At 35.6% G+C, this 22,455-nt stretch overlaps 3 protein-coding genes across 4 annotated transcripts; 2 read left to right on the top strand and 1 right to left on the bottom strand.

Annotated features, from left to right (window-relative positions):
• The first annotated feature begins 4,406 nt into the window (after positions 1 to 4,406).
• On the top strand, positions 4,407 to 12,948 carry LOC107218845. The gene is made up of 5 exons (XM_046736555.1): positions 4,407 to 4,464; positions 8,782 to 8,978; positions 11,197 to 11,463; positions 11,624 to 11,777; positions 12,592 to 12,948. The coding sequence occupies exons 2-5, from the start codon at positions 8,810 to 8,812 to the stop codon at positions 12,623 to 12,625; spliced, it is 624 nt and encodes a 207-aa protein (XP_046592511.1). The 5' UTR covers positions 4,407 to 4,464; positions 8,782 to 8,809; the 3' UTR covers positions 12,626 to 12,948.
• A 365-nt stretch (positions 12,949 to 13,313) lies between these two features.
• On the bottom strand, positions 13,314 to 14,512 carry LOC107218850 (60S ribosome subunit biogenesis protein NIP7 homolog). The gene is made up of 4 exons (XM_015656872.2): positions 14,325 to 14,512; positions 13,981 to 14,206; positions 13,756 to 13,896; positions 13,314 to 13,678 (listed from the first exon to the last, which is right to left on the bottom strand). Exons 1-4 carry the CDS (start codon positions 14,378 to 14,380, stop codon positions 13,559 to 13,561), a joined length of 543 nt encoding a protein of 180 aa, XP_015512358.2. The 5' UTR covers positions 14,381 to 14,512; the 3' UTR covers positions 13,314 to 13,558.
• A 3,216-nt stretch (positions 14,513 to 17,728) lies between these two features.
• LOC107218851 (spermidine synthase) lies at positions 17,729 to 21,297 on the top strand. 2 transcript variants are annotated; one of them, XM_046738026.1, is made up of 7 exons: positions 17,729 to 17,792; positions 18,067 to 18,138; positions 18,576 to 18,714; positions 18,812 to 18,932; positions 19,015 to 19,261; positions 19,804 to 20,033; positions 20,387 to 21,297. In XM_046738026.1, the coding sequence occupies exons 3-7, from the start codon at positions 18,584 to 18,586 to the stop codon at positions 20,540 to 20,542; spliced, it is 885 nt and encodes a 294-aa protein (XP_046593982.1). In that variant the 5' UTR covers positions 17,729 to 17,792; positions 18,067 to 18,138; positions 18,576 to 18,583; the 3' UTR covers positions 20,543 to 21,297. The 2 variants fall into 2 exon arrangements, with proteins under 2 accessions (XP_046593982.1, XP_015512359.1); XM_015656873.2 differs by lacking the exon at positions 17,729 to 17,792 and having other exon boundaries at positions 17,908 to 18,138.
• The last annotated feature ends 1,158 nt before the right edge of the window (positions 21,298 to 22,455 follow it).

Here is a 22,455-nt window from a genome sequence, read left to right on the forward strand (position 1 = left end):
CCTCTATGGCGAGTGGAACTCTCGCCAAAATGGTGGACGCGCATGCGCAATGCGACGCTTCGCGATTCAATTATTCCTCGCGTCGCCCACCGCCTTAACATTTCCTTTTTTGTTTCCTTTTTTTCGACACAATATAATCGTACATGCACGGTTTGAATGTGTCGATACTTTTCGAGTCTGAATAATTGAAAAGTAGAAACGAATAAACTTCGATACGAAAACTATCCAGTATACCGATTCTTTTGTTCGATCAGTAGGCGCTGAAGTAAGTCGACAAAGTTACGGCGCGTGAAAACAACTGACTTTGAAAAAATGTCACCTCGAAGCTTGACGGCTCAGAACGGAATAATTTTTTACGTTGAAGCTTGTTTTATGCACTCCAGAAGTAAATTAAGAACGTTTCATGATCAGGTCACGAGGGAAGAAGGGCGGTGATTGGGGATCGACATTTTATTTATACCGATTCATGTAATTATACAACACACATAAATACGTCAGTTGCAGTGCAAAGATTAGGATTACATAACTCGTCGAGCTACGTGTAAATAGATTTTTACTTTACTACACATTGTACGTAGACTGCGGACTTATAAATTATTCTCACGCAACCTGGACGATGAAAAATATGCTTCCGTGCATTGTATGTCGATACGAAACAAAGAATCGTTGGGGGCGTCCCTCTCTTCCTTAGATGGAGAGGAAAATCTGAGAAAAATTACCCTGCTGTTACTATAATTGTGATGTAAAAGACACCTAATCAGTTTTTACCGTGCTGCATCAGAAAAATGCGTCGTCACATTTTAAATTTTGTGCTGCCGAAATACATAGTTTCTAAGCAAGGTAGTAATTTTTTTTCACAAAAACCCATAATTTTTGTAACATGCATCAATAAAAACTGCATTAGGTGTCTTTTACATCACGATTAGTAACAGCAGGGTAATTTTTCTCAGATTTTTCTCTCCGCGTATGATCAAGTCTTCGTAATGAGCCAGACGATGCGAGACACATCAAAGCATTTATAAATTTATCGCATATGATACGGGAGTACGTGAACGAGTTCATCGTCTCCTCTTCGAGGTTTCTTTTAATTAACCGAACGGATCGTTATCGTTCTTAATATAGGTATAATCGGTTATATTTTTTCCTTTCTTATTCTACGCCTCCTAAGTTCCCATTATTCGTAAACACGGGCGTGGAGGGGGAAGGATCCGTTTTGTTCACCAGAATACCTTTGCAACCAAGTAACCGAGCTACGTGTAACTGAATTTTTAATTCGCCTCCAACTTGTCGGCGTCGATTAGAGTGTTGCAGAGCCTGAACTATACATCTACGCTACATACACGTTCAGTTGTCTAATTTCATCTAGTTGCAACATTCCGCTTTGCTCTACATTTTCCACAATACAATTCCAATGAGAAGAAAAGCAAATAGTAATAAAAAAAAAATAATTATAGCGTATTTTATATGAGGTATTCCACACCATTTCACCTAATCGGTGAAGGTCACCGACGCCGATCTTGGTGTTAATTTTTTTCTCAATTCGTCTATCGAAAAAAAATAACACGTGTTCGGCCGTTTTTCGATTAGGTCACCTGTGTAAAAAATGATACAAGTATAAAATGTGTCAATTCTGAAAATTTTTCCAAGCACACAATTCTAAAATATTTCAAAAAAAAATTAAAAATCAAAATTTTTTGATTTGCGACACCTTCGATTTTCCTGAAACTTTTTACTTGCACTCGACCAGTTACAATCAAGTTTTCCTCCAAAGGAAATTATGGACTTCCGATTCGTTCAGGAGTTACACCATCATAAGTGCCGAAAAATTGGAAATATTTTACGGAAATCAATCTTAACTTCGATCAGACAAGTTTTCATGTTATAAAAATACATGTTTGCTGAAAAAAAACTTTTCGGAATATTCCAAACAATATAAATAAAAACGAGATCACAATTTTGTTTTTATATTTAGAAATTTTCTATCTGAAAATATATTTGGCATAGAAAAGAAAAATTGTGATCTTGTTTTTATTTATATTGTTTGGGATATTCCGAAAAGTTTTTTTTCAGCAAACATGTATTTTTATAACATGAAAACTTGTCTGATCGAAGTTAAGATTGATTTCCGTAAAATATTTCCAATTTTTCGGCACTTATGATGGTGTAACTTCCGAACGAATCAGAAGTCCATAATTTCCTTTGGAGGAAAACTTGATTGTAACTGGTCGAGTGCAAGTAAAAAGTTTCAGGAAAATCGAAGGTGTCGCAAATCAAAAAATTTTGATTTTTAATTTTTTTTCGAAATATTTTAGAATTGTGTGCTTGGGAAAATTTTCAGAATTGACACATTTTATACTTGTATCATTTTTTGAAGAGAATAAAAGCTCTTGAAGATAGAGCCAGTTGAAAAAAGTCTGTTTCGAAAAAGTTGAAAAATCGGAAAATTCATAAAATCGACACAGGTGACCTAATCGAAAAACGGCCGAACACGTGTTATTTTTTTTCGATAGACGAATTGAGAAAAAAATTAACACCAAGATCGGCGTCGGTGACCTTCACCGATTAGGTGAAATGGTGTGGAATACCTCATATATATATACGATAACATAAAAGAAGTGAGTACAATTTTGGAAGCGCGATTTACCATTCGTAGAAACGAGTTAAAAGACATTAACGTAGAATCAGGAGCTCAGATATACCGTATAAATAACTTTTTTTCATTTCTTCTCTATATTTAGGTTAATTTAAATAACAAGAAATCAAGGAATAAGGTGATGTGGACACAGTCGAAGATGAACCAGTTCAACGAATATATATAATATGCCTATGTAACATCCAACATGTAATTAGATCGTATACCTGAGATATTCCAATAAACAACTACAACGATAATTTACTATCCGCATGAGTGGCAGAATGTAGTTATTATAGTTTTGCATGCTGTAAATTAATATCCAATAAAACCGAGTGAGTCGATCATTAAACAAGTTTGCCTGGTTTCTTTCGAAATCGCTTTGAGACAGGTGAAATAAATGGAGTAAAATTACTATCCAAACTTATATGCGCGCACACTTCAATAATCTCTGATCGCCGCTTATTACGTCAAAACCTGTCCTATCTTTTTAATCCTCCTCTTTTTTTATCACTCCATCATCTATTTTATACGTCCTTGATGCATTAAGGTCCAACGTAAAATCATAACGAAATTGAATTTTTCCAACTCGAAGAAAACACGGTAGAAAAATAGTTTTTTCTCGATACTTTTCATCACCATGAAAAGGGCAGAGTCTGTCGGTCTTTTCGACAAACTTCCGTGATCTCGAAAACAGATAGATGAAAAATCCGAAACTGATAGGACTTGGCAGCCAAATAAAAAAGTATTAAAAGAATAATCAAATATTATATACCTAATTAAAAATTCTGAAAGAGAAAAAATTTTGTCAAATTTTTAAAAATAAATGACTAAACTCGGAAACACGTAATCGTTTATTTAAAAAAGTAATAAAGAGGAAAAGGTTAGGTAAAATATAGTTTAGTAAAAATAGGTTTATCGGTAAAACATTGAAAATCGATTCGTTTCCAGAACCGAAAGTTCAAATTAAACGGGTCATGGCAATTTTTCATGCCCACCATTTCGTTGTAAAATCCTGCAAGTTTCAAAATTTATCATCGAACCGTTTCCGAGATCATCGGGAGAGTTTTTCGGACGGATCGACAGACAGACAGACCGAGATTCCTCCAAAAATTTGTTATACATAACTCGTGCATGTATCATGCGGGTTTACACGTGTGTTTTCCGTATATGAATTACCCGTTTGCATAACGGTAGAGTAAGTCTGCCAATGCGCATGCGCGATGTACAGAGAAGACTACGCTTCTGAACTGTGCGCATGCGCTGACGCAAACAAATCTGACATTACACGACCCTAACCTGATCAATTTCATGCTTCGTGAAAAAACGCTTAACATACTCATGTTGGGTAAAGAATCGTATGCAATAAGGAGACAACGGTCTTTTCATCTCGCGTATTTGCAATATTCGTCCTCGGCTCGCACAAGCATACTTGCCTTCTCCTCATATGCGTGCCCACCTATGACTCATATTGCAAACTTACGCTCGGCCCGAAAAGACCGAGTTTGCCTCCTTGTTACGCAAGATACCATTTCCGATTTGAGAGCTTAAAAAACGTGAAGATTCGTTAAAATTAGAAAAAGTGATTTTCGACTGAAACCAAATAACCCAATACTTTTCTTATATCACCAAAAATGAGGAAAAGTGAAACGATTAAGAATAGATGCGAATGACCGAAAATAGTCCATTACGTAACGAGTATGGATATGGCGTTTTGACGAAACGTGAGGAACACGCGAGTCAAAAAACCTTATCCATACGAATTTCGACCCGCATTTTTTATCGCGAGAACCAGGAAATCACGACGAAGTCACGGTTTTGAGGTTTGAGTGGTAAAAAAACTATTAAAAGAAAGAAGAAGATGTATGCAACCGCATATTACCTGTTTGCGTGTCAATTAACGAAGTTGAAATATGTCAAGATAGTTCTTTCGACTTTGCGTTTTATCGTACTTCTTTCTCCTCCTCATTTTTACACGCTTATTTTTGTTAAACAGTTAAACCGGTTTTTATTGTATAATTACCTATACTCATTGCGGTGCAGGTCTTGTGAACGCCAACTCGTAATTGCATGCATATTATATCTATAAATGTGCATTCGAAGCATGGCAAGGAAAAACGGTGTAAATGCCATCATTACGATTGTATCAGGAAAGCAAAAAAACTGTCCCGAAATTTGAATAATTAATTTAACAAATGATTCATAAGTACTTTTCAGAGTTTTTCAAACTCTTTCAAATGGACTATACCCCGATTCAATGTAGTAATCCACCTTCGAAAAAATTACTGGTGAATATCGATTATTTTCGCCACCAGTGTAAGTCCGTGGCTCGTGCAAATGTTTTTTTTAAACTTTGGATAAAGTTTAAAAACCTAATCAAGATTTTGAAATTGCAAGACAGATGTAAATCGAAAGCTTGAACTCCAACGAATAAGATCCGGTTGCAAGCTTTCAAATATTACGAGGCAAAATAGCGGGCTAAGGAGGGACCGGAAACGGTGTAATTACCAAAATGGATATAATTGGCTAAGAAAATGGTCAAATTTTAATAAAAAAAACCAGTAGAGCGGTATAGTAACTCAATTTTATTGAATTAAATTCTAATAGCACAGTCAGTCCTGCGGAGAGCTGAAATGGAGCATATATCAGTAAGGTGCTTTTTTTCTCATTTGTGACATTAACAGGGTGGCCACTCAATTCCGCTCACGGAATTCCCTGGCATTTCCCGGTTTTCCCTGACTAAAATCATTATTTTTCCCTAACATTTTGATGCACAATTTGTGCAGAAATCACTAAAAACTATAGTAACCTAGGTAAAGTATGGCCAAATATATTAAAGTTATAAAAGTTTTTAAAAGTTGTTTATTCCGTTCATTATGATTTTTGAAAGTTGACAAAAAATTAAAATTTCCATTTCCGTGGTCTTGTTAACTATATATTTAAGAAGGGGCTCCAAGAAGCGAAATATTTTTAGAGCTATTATTTGAACATGTATGCTGTTTGCAATGAAAATCGAGGTTCGAAGAATTATGACTAATTAACGAATGTGTAACTTTTTGAAAAATAAACTTAAAAATTTTTTTCCAATGGGACATTTTTCTTTTAAACGTTAAGAATACACCACAATTTATCCAAATATTTAAATTGATATTTAATACAGCAAAACGATTATTTTATGCGGTGTACTGTCTAGACGCGGCGCGTCTATGCCGTAACAGTTACGCAGAGCCCTATGTTCAGCGTTAAATTAAAATTACTAATACTGAAGATAGAATTCCGGGTGCTTGTACTTTTTTGTTGGAAATTTCCTCCTCTTTAAGAATCTTTTTAAAATTTTCGCTAGCGGTTTTACTTTTTGAGTTATTTCCAAAAAACCGAGACTTCGTTTTTTCTAGACTATTAGGCGTCGGTGAACGTGCGTCTTCACACCCAGTGACGGCCATAGATAAATCAGACCGATGTCTGCTCGTACTACTGAATTCATGTGACAATCAACAACTAAGCTTATAATCGTCAATAAGAAGAGAAGAAAAATTGTAATGATGCGGTGATAGCATCTCAATTTTATGGACAAGGCTTTTGAAATCCGTGAGTTCTATAAAAAGTCCCTGACCAACCAAAAAATTCCCTGACATTTCCCTGACTTTTCCCTGACATACAAAATTCCCTGACATTTCCCGGTTTTCCCGGTTTTCCAGACGGGTGGCCACCCTGCATTAAGCGATTTTGCGAACTTTGAACCGACTGGGACCCACACAAGTTCAAGGCTGATCGGTGACAAAGCCCAATTCACATCTGTTTCGTAATGTCAATATCGTAATTGTGTTATTAATCAGTATCAGAAGTAAAAGTCAAAAAGTTGCCACGAACTGCGGACTTACACTGGCACGGAAGAAATCGATTTTCATCATTCATTTTCTCGAAAACGAATTGCCATGTTAAATCGGGGTTTGTACGATTTGAAAAAGCTTGAAAAACTCTAAAAAGTACTACTTAATTTTCGTTTCAAATTAATCAATCAAATTTGGTACAATTTTTTGTTCCCCTGAAAAATAATACACCGTTTTTCCGTACCACCCTTCGTTTCAATAAATTTATATTGTACGTTACGATCAATTTTTTACTTTCAGGATTTTAGATTAAGAAATGAAAACATGAATAAAAATATAAATCAAAGTTCTTCAAGTATATTATAATTCTACAACTCTGTTCGAAATTGTTTCATTCCTTTCCGGTTTTATTTGTTTTTATTTTATTTTTTTTATTGTTCTTCCCCCCGATGATAAGAGAATCGCGTCCAATAATGTATCGGATACAAGACGCGAACATGTGTGCACATGGATTACACATCCCTCGCGATCGCCTCTGTATCTGTTTTGCGCAAGGATGACCGTTCGTGGGTGGTGAATCGGTGTCCTATAAAAGCCCAGGAGCACACGAACCCCTCGCAGTCGGTCCTCGGTTAACTATGCGTTCGGTGGCAGCATTTTTTTATTTATTTATCTGCTTTTTATAATTACTTAATTTGAAAACAACTCCGTTTCTGACGATCAAAAACGGTGGAGAAAAAAAAACTGATTTCACTTAATCCCACAAAATATAAAGCAATTAACGTTGTACACAAGTATTATTACGTGAAATGATAATTTGAAAGACTGTTTAATATTTTTCAATACAAAAATCGCGATTTTATTAATAGGTATATATTTTGTTTCGAGCGCGATTTTCATTCGATGATCAGATACTGGTATAAAATTGCTCAATCAACATCACGATCAGAGTTCGAAGAATCTTTCTGAATTCTATATTGAATAGGATAATATGTAATAATGATAATTATAATTATAATAATAGTAATAATGATAATAATAACAACAACAGCAACGATAACCGTAAAAATGTACATATTTTTGTAAGTGAAACAATTTTATTATCGCATAAACAACGATCGGTGAAGTACCCGTGGTAATTATTTTATAAGTAGAGATTCGAAACGCGTGGAAAAGAAGCGAAGCCAAAAAAAATTTAAAAAACGATATTTCGAAAGAAAAAAATGATTATAAGGTTATATTCGTCGAACTGTGAGGCGGAATTCCGTGCGCTGCGTGCGAAATATATTGAGAAGCCTTTCAATTGAATACGCGTGTACCTGTATATCGATGATGAAAAATTTGTGAATTTCGTCTGTTCGAAATGTATATTTCTTTACACCGAAAAAACAGCTGGAGTCAAAAATTCATTCGGATAAAATTTTTGAAACCGAAGAGTTCAAAACCGCGGATCTTACCGATTGCACGAATAGAATTAATCGATCAACGAAAGGTAGTATTTTTGTTTCTGAATATTTTGTCGAAGACTGTTTGAATAATAATAATTGCGAGACGATGATAATCCAGTATTGATTGATCTCAGTTAAGATCTGACAAATTAAGAATACTTCTCTTTGTTCTTCGTTTCCGTTCTTTATATTTATTTTTCCACCGTTATACCGACTATTTTCAACCACACGTAGATTTTTCGAGAAGAACCTGTCTCGCTGGAAACACCTTCGTCGGGCATAAGCAATATCGTTGTTTATCTTAAACGTCACCCTAAGGAAACCATGAAAAACTTATTCCGTCATCTGAAGGGCTGCTCTTCGAGAAATCGAAGAATACCGAAACCCCCGGGAGGAGGAATTGGAGTTTTTCCAGCACGCCGAGGAAGCGACTAGCAGACAAATGAAAAGGAAAGAGAGCTAGGATAAATAACGAAAGATTAAAAACCGGCAAACTTCAAAGAACGGGTCGATTTTTGATTGATTCGATACTATACAAACGCATTGGCTGAATTGTTTTTTTTTTTTTTTTGAGGAACAGAGACTGCCCTATTAGAACTCGCGAATTGGAGAAGGCTGAAGTTAGTAACGTTAACGTAACGAAACATCATAGAAAAAAAGGTTGACTATACAATTTTAGAACGACTTTCAAGTAGTTGACTTTTCAAACTATGAGCATGTTTCCTTTGCTATTATTTGCTAGCTGAATTGCAGACAATCTTAAGCGTCCAATTAACGATTTTTTCTCAACATGCATCGTTAAAGTAACGTTACCAACTTCATAGTCATGATACTGGTAACTCGAAGAATTCGCAACCTCTCTGCGTTCCAGATTAAGGAGGGGAAGAAAAGCTGCAAGTATGTTTCTAATCACGAGCAGACGGTCGATGAGGTCCGGATTTTCCGGATGCGGCGGGTTCGAGATGACTGCTTGGATATGGATAGGATGCACCGTTGCAACCCTTGTGACGTCGCAGCAGAACTTCTACACGAACGGGAGATACGGAAAACGGCAGGACCCTGAACAAGGTGAGGCACGTTCGGGGTTTCGAAACACGGCCAAAGACGGGATGCCTTTACGGTCGTTGGCCTTTGTTTTCGAACGTCAGTGATGTAGGGCCCAAATTTATAGGCAGGCTTAATTACCGGGCGCTGCATTCTGCGCTCCACTTGCAGGGGTCAGCTTACCCGCCACCTCTAACTATCTCCTCCTCTCTGTATTCGTCCTTTGACTCCGCGGAAATTTGACAAACTGTTAATTTGCCCGAGGTTTTACCGGATTCTTCGAATCGCCGGATTTGAAATTTAAAAATGACCAAAAATAATCGACTTTTGATTAAATCGATTATTTTCCCTCACAATCGGTTTTTGTTTTTCACTCCTATGAACGACGCAATACAATATCAATATATGTGATTAAAGTATCAATTATTATCATTGTCTTACTTACTAAGTATCTATTTGATACAGTATGTGAAAGATGAATGAATATTTTTACCTGAAATTGAAAAATGTTTTGAATGAAACTATAAATAATCAAAAAAAACTTTTCCGCTATTAAGACTACATACTGAAATTTACGAAATTTTGGTTTCATTTGCACCGTTTCAAGAAAATTCGAAATAATCTATTACTCGATTCATTTTTATCGATTCAATCGAGTCGTATTCCATTATTTTTTTGGACTGGATGAATCGATGCCCTGATTATTTTTAACTTAGTGGCACTAGCTAGAGTTTCAGGCTCACCGATTTTTCCCGCTTCGACTTTTGGGACTGATTAAAAACGCCTTCTGTTTTAATTGCGGAAAGTAATGAAATGAAAGTTCAAAAGGTGTGACTGCACCGAATAGATTTCAATTTAGGTCACAGATCAATATCGAAAACGATTACAAGGCCACGAACTTCAAACTTTACGTTCTAGATCTCTGACACCGCTTAAGGTTGCATAAAAAGTTATGAAAAGGAAAAAAAACTTTTAAAAACTCTCCAGCAATATTATTTAGGTGAACACGAATAATACAACATCTCTATTATGTAACGGGATATGAATCTGACGCCGAGAAAATTCGAAAAACGTGAGCTAAGAAATCATCAATTTTCGAAAACATTTTTATCTGATGTTTTTGACTCAATTTTGAAAACGATTAATTGGTATTTTTGACCCGATTCTGATGTTCCGGAGCTCTTTTTTCATCACTCATCAAATCCCGAAAAATTATCCGAACAAAATTTATGAAATCTTGCAATATAGCAGAGTTATAACGCGGAAAAGAATATCTGTTGCACCGTATTTGAACATATATTTTGATCCACTCCGAAGATAACTACTTGTAAAAATGTCAAAACAATCTCGGGATATCTCTATGCTGGACTAAGTAGGCCCATAAAAATTACAATCGGATCAAAAACACGAGAATTTAATCATTTTGACCGTTGTGATTACACAGGCCTGAGAAATATAACGTATAATTTCCCCCTCAAGTAAAAATACTTTTTTTTAGATATTTAAGTATGTTGAAATTAAATATAGAACAAGTTTTTTTGCAGCACATCAAAATTCATTTTTATGCATTTTTGAACTATTTTTATGGAAAAAAAAATAAAATAAAATGAATATAAAACTGAATATTTGGGTATAAAATTAACAGCATTAGGTTCAAACAAGACTTAAGAGACTAGATAAATCAAACAGACTCATTTTCTCTTGTATTGACGATTCGGTTCATCTCATCATTGAACAGAAGTGTTGAAGAAAGAAACAGATATCACAACTTTATTTGAATTATCTAGTCTCGTCTTGTTTGAATCTAATGCTGTTAATTTTATACCTAAACATTCAGTTTTATATTCCTTTTTTTTCATATAAATAATTATAAAATGCATAAAAATAAATCTCGATCTGTTGCAGAGAAACTAGCGCTACATTTTAGTTGAACATACCTAAATACTTAAAAAAACAAGCATTATTACTTGAGGGGGAAATTAAAAGTTATATTTCGCAGGCCAGTGTTATAAATCCTTTCCTCAAATTATCGACACCTGAAGTTTGCGTTGTTCGAATTTGGCCTGCAGATTCATTTCTATTATGTGATAGGGACCGTTGTTTAACTCCAGTTCACCATCACTGGGGCAAACAACGTCGATGGATTTTTTTAAACGGTGTTGTCACCTTTTCTAACTGTTGATTTATTGTGAGACCTACGGCCCACTGATCCTCAAACCATCCCAATTTTCGGCCGTTTCAGCGTCTTCCTTCTGGTCGGGGAGCAGATATGGTCGGAGTGGGGTTTCCGGTGCCGACAAGGAGAAGATCGAGGAAGCGGGTAAGGACATGGAAGTCTCGCCTCGGACGGACAGGTTCTTCCTGGGAAGCCGTTATGGGAAAAGGACCTTCTCTAACGACGAGCGGGTCGACTCGCTAAAACACTTCAAAACAACCCTGGACTTCCTGATATCCGTCGACCGGCAGACAACCGAGAAGGAGCAGCTAAAGGTCCTCAGTCAGCAGCTGAGTGAGTAGGATTTGGTTCTGAAAATAGTGGCAGTTAATTTTTCGAACAAATACTCATAATGTTTCCGTTGAGCTCAGTTCGAATATTATGTGAGTAAATTGTGATCTTTTTTTCTCTATCCCAAAATTTGCAATCTTGAGAAATTACTCGGAATTTTCAGAAGACAATGAAAACGTCGTAGCGATCGGATCGGGCGAAAATTTATCCTTATCCGTGGATAATTTATACCGCCCGCGAACAGCCAGAGACGAGAAGATGATCGGATTCGTCTGCCTCTACACAGGGATCGGAAATCTCTACCGCTGTTCTCACAGGTATAATTATTTCCATTTTCTTTCTTCCTCTGTATCCAAAAATAATCGTCGTGACCGTCGTCTGGCCGAATGGGAATTATTATCGTCACCCTAAGTTACGGGATTTACTACTTTTCTCGTCGCCTCAATTATAACAATGAAGATACATTTGAGAGACGGAAAACCGGCGCGGTAAGCAACAACGGGGAGACAAAAACATTTTATATATATATGTACGTATCTGCGACGGTCATAATTCCGCGTTTGAGATATTAACCAGAGTTCTCGTGTCGACAGCTGTTTATTGGAAACGCAATTACTTGCGATATTTTAATCGAATCAGCACCTCGCTATTTTGGTACGTCTCACATATGTAACGTGATCGCAATTATTTCGCGAATTTCTTTATTTTTTTTTTTTTTGCTCTAATATTTTTATGTCGAATTCAATTATCTGCATTCTTTCCTCGTTTTTTTATTTTTTCCTTTAGCACGCTTTCGACACAACCGCCGTAGCCCGAGACGAGATAAAAAGCCGCGTTTGCGACAGAGATAAAAATGTGGAACACGCGGCGAACAATTAAAAATCATCGAAGCGTTTCTCAAACGTGAATATTATGAATAAACGACATATGTTCGCGGCATGTTTTAACCACCGAGCGCAACGTGTAATCCGCGATGATAATCAACTATCCTTTTCTTTTTCCACGTATGCGTAATACAGATGCATGAGGTACATGAGAATATTTGGAAAGTGCACGTTTTAAATTTAATTACAGATACGAATTATCGCTACTAACTAGAAACAACTGTTGGTGTTTGTTTGTTTTTTCTAGGCGAAGCAATGCGACCCAAGGATCATCGAATTGATCAGGAAACCCAAGGCCGAAAATTTCACTTTCGTTAAAAATGATTTCTTTTTTTCTTGTTTCAATATAAATTTTAAAACTTACCGATTAACGGGATTTACGGAAGAAGCAATAGCAAACTATTTCAAACAGGAGTGGCCAAAACTCTGGCACATTTTATTAATATACGCTTTTCAGTCGGCATTGATTAAACGACAATTGACTAAATTATTTTGAAGTTTTAATATCTTATGAAGAAACAGTCATCTCTGCTGTAGGATGACTTTACGTCTCATAATTTGAACAAATTCATCGCAATTATCGGATCGCGGTCTTTCGTCGATCCCGTGAGTCAAAAAATCTTACATAACATTATTAAAAAGCTACATGAAGAAATCATTTGCTATGAAATTAATTTATTTTTCCATCGACTTATTATAAGTAATGTCTGTTTAATTTTAATGTTTACATACGCGAGTTCTATCTTTCGAATTGTATGTGGTCTTGAGCTAATAGGCTGGATGTTCGAGACGACGAAAAAAGCGCGAGAATGCCTCTTTTTTTTTGTTTCGATTGTCACTAACATAGATTCTCTTCCTTCTGTTATTAAAACAAGAATAAATATTAAACTACAACTGTCTTCTACCCGTTACTTTCATCATAATTGCCTGTTCTCCTTATTTAATTTTTTTTTTTTTTTTCTATTAGCACAGCAACGATATAAATCGAGCAAAATAGTAATGATATTTCAGCACTTGGCCTTGAATATCAAAGCGTTTTTCGTTCCAGCTCTCTTACTGTCTTCCAAATTTACATTAGAACATAGTGAACCTGGTTTATTACAAAATCGTGATTTGTTTATTTCCTACATTATTTTACAGCTTCTCTTTTGGAGTTCCTCAAACCCCGGCACCATCATTGTATAGATACCCGTATCATTGAAATTCGTTTCTTCTTATATCAAGGTGTCCTCGGATCGTATGTATTCACCGATATCTGCCTGGTGGAAACAAATTGTCGAAATTGGGTCGGCGTGCTTACAGTCAGCGGTGCTTTTTGCCGCAACACCGAATCCCTAAAAATATTGAACATTGTAATTGAATCGGCATTAAATCCTTGTTAGATAATGGCCTCTTTGATCAATTCACTCACCAATGGCAAGTCATTCATCGAAAAAACAACGACACCCTGATACTGTGCAGTGTTTTCAGTTATCCTGCCCAAACCAGATTTCGCGACATGGTGTCCGTAGAGAAACTGCTGCTCGGCGGAAGGTTTTAGCCAAATTTTATACTGGAATTAAAAAGAGGTGACGGATGAGTGCCGAGTTACGTTTTAGTGATAGCAGCAACAATTGCGTGAGACTTATTTGCATACTTGCGCGTATGGAGCGAGGTAGTGTAGAGCGGTAATGTGCATCTTGAATTTACCCGACTTAGTAAACCTTCCAAAGCACGTTCCAAAGCTGATTAGATTCTCTGGTGCGACAGTACTGGCGAGGGACAATATCTTTTCGGAAACGTAATATACCTTCTCCTTTTGCTCTCGAAAGCAATATGTGCCGTCTGGTCGATCTATCAGAAGTTTCAGGTTTCCACCGATACTGCAAAGCAATTACAAAGTGTTTATTACCACGTTTAGATTTACTTTCAGATCAAAGTAAGTAAATATTTAAATCGTTGCTGTTCTACCTAACCTCAAAATCGAATTACTTCACTTACTACTTAGTTAACTTTTCGAAGACAAGCTTCGTTCTTTCCTCTGACAAGCGCTTCATCGTATATTCAACTGTACAGTTTAAGAAATTTTTATTTTATCGAACTTTCAACGTAATTGTGAGGATGAAAACTTAAGACAACGCACGTGTCGCGTCTTCACTCTGCTTGTTGTCACGCTTTTGGCATTATGCGAAGCGATTTGCCAACCTGCGTCCCTGCATCTATGCAACTCTGACCAAATACTACACCGTTCCTATGATAAACCATTCGCGCCTGGTTTTAGGCAACTTTGACTACACAGTTCACAGGCGTTTAACGCCTAGTTGTATGCAATTTCAACTAAACGGTTCGCATCACTTTACGCCGTTGTTGTCGGTGAATACAACCAACGTTACATCACGAAATGATTTTTCAAATTTCAAACCCCTGATAACGCTACAGTAGATAAATATAAACGAAGCCCCAGTAAGCGCGTTTATAATGTAAAATTGATGTTATTCAACATCATGCTTTACATAAGATGTGCCACTTAAATGAGTCGTATTGCCTCATTAATGATTATAGAAACAATGTCAACTTGACGTCACCATGATCCTCCTGATGTCAATTTGTCATAACGCTAAAGTAATAAGGACGGTTAATTTTTTCATTTGTTACTATAACTTTAAATATCACTTTGTGATGACATATACCTGACATCATGAAGATATAATGTAGTGAAATGAGATACAGATGTATAATACATTATAGAAATATACTATACACTTATAACTCAAATGTAGAAATACATAACAGAATTATTTGGTGACTTCTACATATGAAACTTGAAATGTTGCACCATCTACGAGAAAGGATATCATGAATAAGACTCTATAAATAATTCATTAAAAAAAACAATTCTTCTGTAAAACTACATTTGGAAGATGGACTTGATTTTTCAAAGTTAAAATATAAAGAATGGAAAGTTTTTTATCAATTGAATTGTTTAATTCTTGATTAATAAATGACAAGAGTTTCTTTTCAGCTTTGATATTTTCACACATTTCTTCGTTGGAAATATTTCACCGGAATATACAAAGTCATACACGGACATATCTGACTGTATGTATGAATATTTGATGTCTTATTGAAATTTTCTGATATGGACGTATATTGAAATATCAGAGCATATATTTCTATATCAGGTCATATCAAACCATATCAGAAAATTATATGAGCCTATCAGACTATATATGGGCTCATCAGAAATTTGTTTCACGGGGATGTAGTAAAGCTGACGTCCCTGTGATGTAACCGTTATGGCAAATTATTCTTAATAATTAAACATTTCGATATAAAAGAAAAAATTTGGATTGTTTTTCTTTAGTTTAAATAAAATTGCTAAATATATATAATAAAAATTTTAATGGCTACATTTCTTACGTCAAATGATTAAACATTATTCGATTTGCAATATCAAAAAATTAATTCTACGCTGGAATTTCAAGATTCTTCGAAAAAAATGAATAAATTCTTTTTTTTTTTTGGTTCCTCGAGAGACAATACGAAAGAAAATATTACATTTTACGTAATATGATTTCATTGTTACGTCAAATATACGTAGAAAAATGACGTCAGTATTATATCATGGCGTTATGTAAATATTATATATCATTTAAACCATTTTGTGAGATCAAATTAAGTCACTTTTTAAGTCAGTATAATGTGAAAATGATATATAATTTTGCAATCATATCCTAGTCGCAAAGGATGGCACTATTATATCAAATTTACGTAAAATTTCGTTACCTATTCCTATGACCTATTCATAATGTAAAATCAAGGTCATGTGTTCACTCGAACGTATATTTGCACGAGATGTATCCGCAGCATTCTGTTCCTAGAATTCTCACAGATTTGTCTCCAAATCATGACCGTCAATCCTTTCATCATATTCAATGCATTTCACTAGTTCGATTTGTTTCGTATACTTTACTATCTGTAATTTTAATACTAATTGTTAGTCTTGTTGTCATGTTCTTCTTCTTTTATTATTTGATTATTAAGACACAGGTCATGAAAAATAAATCAGTAGTAAGTCCGTAGATCCAAGAGAAATAACGATGTCTTTATTACTATCAGAGGCATTATATCTATATAGTATGATTTGGATCATTTAGAATGGTTTCACTGCTGTGTCAAACGCACTTCCCCACAGCGTTATTCCGTATTTTATTATTGAGTGCAGTGTACAAGTGCGTAGTATATCTGTATCATCATTTGGGTTCCCCTGAATAGTTTCGAAACCAGAGGCTTACGACTCGTCTACAAGTTTGGGACACGTGATGAGGTGTGGAAATTAAACTGAAAAACAGTTTTCATGTAAGCACACAATTGAACTCTTTGAACTTAGATAATTTTTTAATTATCAGCAATGCTTGCAATTTCATCATCAAACTAATTTGGTTTCATGCCAAATGCTTATGAAAAATTCATTTATACTTGTAGATTTTCTACATTTTCATGTTTATCCAGCTAACCGATTAAGCGTTTTCGCTGGCTAATTGTTTCAGCTAGCTAACTTTAACCTAGTGGCCACGCGCGGCCAGAGATTGAGAACCACTGACGCTCACGTGCGTTCATCCGGCAAGCAGTAAACGCTAGCACGAAAATTCAAAACACACCAAACTATAAACTTTTTCTTCACATGCGATAGCATATCAATTCTCGTTATCTGATGTATTATGATTATGGTTGACACCTTTTTTTCATTTCGATTTAAAACCAGGTACGGTTAGCATAAACGCTTATGTTCGTCGAGTCCGGTAAAACTCATGACAGACTACAACGTAGCAGTTGAAAATTTTACAGAATATTTCCCAGACGGACAGAAGCTCAAACCAATTTGATATTGGCCGGTAATAGGATGTTATAAGTCGTTAAAAATTCGGAAACTTCAATTTTTTACATAAAAAGTCAAAAGGCAGCTACAACTTCCATACGTACATGACTTGGGGGTGAAATATTCCACAGAATATTCTTCAGATGTACAAGCTCTTGAGTAAATCCAAGTTTTTCAACGCCCAGAAAATATTCTTTAGAATATTTAAGCCCCAAGTCGCGCGCTGTCATGAGTTTCACCGAATTCGACGAAAATAAGCGTTTACCCTAACCGTATCCGGTTTTCAATCGAAATGAAAAAAAAGCATCTACTATCATCATAATATTTCAGACAGGGAGAATTGATATGCTATCGCATGTGAAGAAAACGTGTATAGTTTGGCGTGATTTGAATTTTCGTGCTAGCGTTTTATTACTGATTACCGGGTGTCCGCGCGGGAGGTTCAGTGGTTCTGAATCCCAGGCCGCGCTCTACCGCTAGATCCGATCGCCAGTTTCAGCGACTTGTGACTGTCTTGGCCGACTTAAATTGGCTAAATCGTGCAATACGAAACTTTATAGATGACTGGGCATATAAATAGAGCACCCACGGTTCGTATATAATTACGCATATCACAGGAACCTTTTGAACTTAAGATCTGTTTGCTACCCAAAATTACTCAACAAGCACGCTTATCTACACGCTTGTTCATTAGTTGGTCATTTCTTCCAATGCAGAGCTTGATGATTAGTCAAGACCGTGGGAGAAAATGACTGATAATTGCTTAGTATATCCCATATATAAGTATTGGTGTACCCCATATGTATAGATAGGAATACGTAGTTACCAGCGGCAACAGTGTTTCTAGCCATTCTTATTTCGTAGTCCGTCGGAGATAGCCACCAATTCCATCTTCAAAGTCAAACTATTTAGCCTGTTCGGATAAAGAATAATAAAGTAAGTTAATTCTCTTTATATTACTACATTCAATTTACAAATACCTCGTAGATCGAATCGTCTAATGCTAATAGTACAATATACAGTACGTATAACATAGTCAAGATAAACGTGAACATATTTTCGGGAACGACTCAGCGATTGAGTCAAACCAGCTGGTCTATCTTACTAGCTTGCACGTTTAGTAGGTATGGACACTGATTAGAAGTTCCATAAAAGACGAAAATAAGTTACTGACTCATACAAATCACCCATTGTATCGGCAGCTCTAATGATATTTATTGTTAGATGGTAGTTAACGATAGTTTCACGCACTTTATAACTTGGAAATTTTATTGAAATATACTTGGCACAATTTTTAAAAGAAAAATCAATACTCTAAACCACTTATATCAAGTGTACAAACTAACAGTTAACTGTTTGCATATCAACAACAGGTAATAATATGGACGTACAGAAAAAGGGGTGGTTCAGCGAAGTTCACGATCTTTGGCCAGGAATTACATTGTCCTTAGAAATAAACAATGTCTTGTACAAGCGAAGATCCAAATACCAAGACATTCTAGTAGTTGAAACGTGAGTTGCCGATCAGCAGGCTGTAACCACCGAATTTGTAATACAGTCAATTGATTGTTCGATGTACTTCAACATTATTATGGTATCTCTTCAACAGAAAGGCTCATGGTAAGATGTTGGTTCTGGACGGGGTCATCCAATGCACGGAAAGAGACGAGTTTTCGTACCAGGAAAGCATCGCCTTTCTGCCACTTTGCTCGCATCCAAATCCGGAGAACGTGAGTAAAACGGCTCCAGGTGCATTGCAGGCAAATTACTATCAAGGAGAAATTTTTAAACGCAGTTCTTTTCTTTATCCAGGTTTTGATAATCGGCGGAGGCGACGGCGGCGTAGCTCGCGAGGTCGCCAAGCATCCTGGTGTCAAGCGGATAACGCAAGTGGAGATCGACGAGTATGTCCTGGAGGCAGCAAGGCTGCATTTGCCCTTCATGAGCATCGGGCTGAGCGATCCGAAGGTCGATCTCCAGGTCGGCGATGGGTTTCAGTACATGAAAAACCACACCAACGAGTTCGACGTCATCATCACCGATAGCTGCGATCCCGTGGGTCAGCAATTGTCGCCCTCTATAATTGGCGTCTCGCGTTATGCAGGGAGACAGATAATCTTACACAAATGTGATACTCTTTTGAGCCCTTCAAAAAGTGACGCAATAACGCGAGATGGCATTCATTGGTTAAGACCAAAATTATTCAAGAAAAGCCAGACCTATCAAAGATTTTTTGTCCATTTACACAAGATTTGGGACTTTTTTGGCCAATTTTGAGTATTTCTGGCTAATATTTCTGTAGGCATTTGTCGTAGGTCAAATCTGTATCCCTATTCTTGTTCCTTGGACAATTTTACACTATGAAACCGATTTTCAGCCACTTAGTACAAAAAAAAACCTCTGCGTAATCAAAAATACCCAAATTCAAATGAAAAATGTGAAAAAAAACAACGAAAAATGGGTAACATGCCCACAAAAAATCAGTCAAATTAGAGGGAGTGGACGACAAGTCCGGCTTTTCTTACGTAATTTTGCTCCAACTGTTTGCGAAATTCGAAATGCATACCTACAATCTCCGTACCAGTTTTTATTCTATTTCAGGACCCGCGACGTGCCTTTTCGAAGAGTCGTACTTCCGACTAATGAGGACGGCTCTCAAACCCGGAGGAATAATTTGCAGCCAATCGGGAACGGCCTGGGCTAACCTGGACCACGTGAGCCAAACGTTGAGTAATTGTCGGTCCATGTTTCCGGTTGCTTCTTACTGCATCGTCTCTGTCCCAACTTACCCTACAGGACAAATCGGGTTCGTCCTGGGCAGCCTAAATACAGTGGGTGTACTTTTTTTCCATTATTTTCATCGCGTGTCTGCATCATGCAATCTGAACGAAAATTATACACACTTGTAAACATTCGTTACATACTTACGCAGCTAATAAATGAACAAGAATGATAAATAGACGGTCATACAATCATATAGAAAACTTCGCCTTGGCATTAATCAGCTTGTTAACGTACAATGAATATTAATGAATGACGATCATAGATCATAACGGATGAAATGCTGGAGGGTGATGCAATTGTAAGGAATTTCGTCGAGAATATTTACATGTGTTGAAACTTTTCTTTTTAATTCCTTGCAATAAATGCGCGTAAAATAATGCTTTTCTATTGTAACTTTCAGAGCACGGATTTCAAGGAACCAGTACAAAAATTCAGCGAAAAAGAACTGGACGATATGAAAATACGATATTACAGCGCCGATGTTCACCGTGCTGCTTTTGTACTGCCGAGATTCGTCGCCAAAGAGCTACTAATCGATAATAAAATTTTATCTTAGAATGAATTATCTACGCATTATCAACTGCTGTTTTTTCAAAAATTCTTTGTGTGCGTGTAACACGCAACCGTCCCGAATTGTATTTAATTTTTTAATATAAAATATATTCGCTGTCAGTAGTTTTTCGTAGTTACTTTATTTTTCTTCTTTGAACTCATAAAATGATGATTAGTGTAAATTATATATTTAATGTTAGAAGTGTTTTAATATTGTTTAGCTTTAATGTATAAATAAATACAATATTCTTAATGGCGATTGATTGTGATAACATTCCTGGACGACAATATAATGCATCTATGTATATTTGTGATAAATCTTGTGCGGTTGTATTGAAGAAAAAGAAAGTAAAATAATAACTATCAAATTACAGCCTAAATTCTGGATTGTCGGGAAAAAATGCTCACGAGTGTATTACAACAATTGGTAAGAGGCCAGGCATAAGCAGTAAATAGATCTTGTATATGATAATTACTGACGATTTAAATTACATTTACTTTGTATGGTTATTATCTTTATCATCTCTTGTCAAGATTTATGCTGTTGCTGTTTTTGAAATAATTTGACGTCATCGATTGACGAATTTTCGACTGTTTCATTCTCTTTCAAATCTCCTTTTATTTCTCCCTAATGTATTACTAGCCATTAAATTTGTCCTTAAAATATATTTTCAATACATATATATTCTTTTCATCATAGTAAAACACTTAATTTTTGGTATGGTTAGACTTAGATGTAACAAGGGTTATCTTACAATGTATACATATACTATATGTATCGGTGTATACTGAATTAAAAATATCTGAACCGTCGTATATTTTGAAGAAAAATAGAAGAAAAAATCAAAGGATTATGTAAAGTTGAAGGAGTAAAAGAGAACTAAGAAAAAGGAACAGACAGTGATAGAGAAAAAAAGAATTGACAAACTCAGACTAAAATTAATAATTCAAATAAATCATGTTAACATTGGCTAGTCAGTGGATCGAGTATCGATCGGATCTCAGCCAAAAAATTAATATAATTAAATGATATGTTACTTCTCTTGTTAATTCAACTTAAAATTAACATAAATGCTTATTCGTAAATAAATTGTTGGAAGCAATATTATATTCAAGCCTCAATAACAATAATAGAAATATTGATAATAAGAATAATCGTATTTGCTGAGAAATTTTTCTTCTTTTTCTCGACCGTGTCAAGGTCTTGTGTATATATTAAATAAAATAAAAAATAAAAAAATCGTACCTCCAAATTAGAAATACGAAATACATATGTATAGATATTTATTTATATTATAATTTGAATGGGATGTAATTAATATCAATTGAATTTTCAACGGTTATCAGTTGAAGGAATCTAATCTAATATTCCTCAAAGGCATTTGAAATACAGCACATTTTTTCACCTAAGGACACTTTTCTACTTGGCCGCATATTTACTGTTCATTTGTTACAATGAGAAAATCGTAAGGATTTCAATTTTTTTATCTTATAATTTGACCTTATCATTTTTCCCAACAGTGTTAAACTCTATATTCTGTGAAAACAAAAACGCAATATACTTTATTAAACTGAACGTGTTAAAGGTTTTTACAAATTGAAATAAAATACACGAATCAGCTGATAGTAAGCTGTGAAATAATTTTTTTTTCTTTCATTCCTCTACACCTAATGAGAACGAATCGCAACAGATTATTCTGGGCAATTAGAAATTCCCAATTAGCGATACCCTGAATGCTCCGAATACGTTGCGACTGTACAAAAGTATCAATAAATATTTCTACGTGGCGTTAAAAACGGCTGCTATCGTTATTGAAGGCAACAGTGAAAGAAAAAGATAACTGATCGAGAGCAGAAAAAGTTAGTCGTAAGTTAAATTTCTAACAAGTTCGAAAAATTTATCGGTTCTAGAAGCCT

Source organism: Neodiprion lecontei, chromosome 4 (assembly GCF_021901455.1).
Source record: "Neodiprion lecontei isolate iyNeoLeco1 chromosome 4, iyNeoLeco1.1, whole genome shotgun sequence".
NCBI lineage: Eukaryota > Metazoa > Arthropoda > Insecta > Hymenoptera > Diprionidae > Neodiprion > Neodiprion lecontei.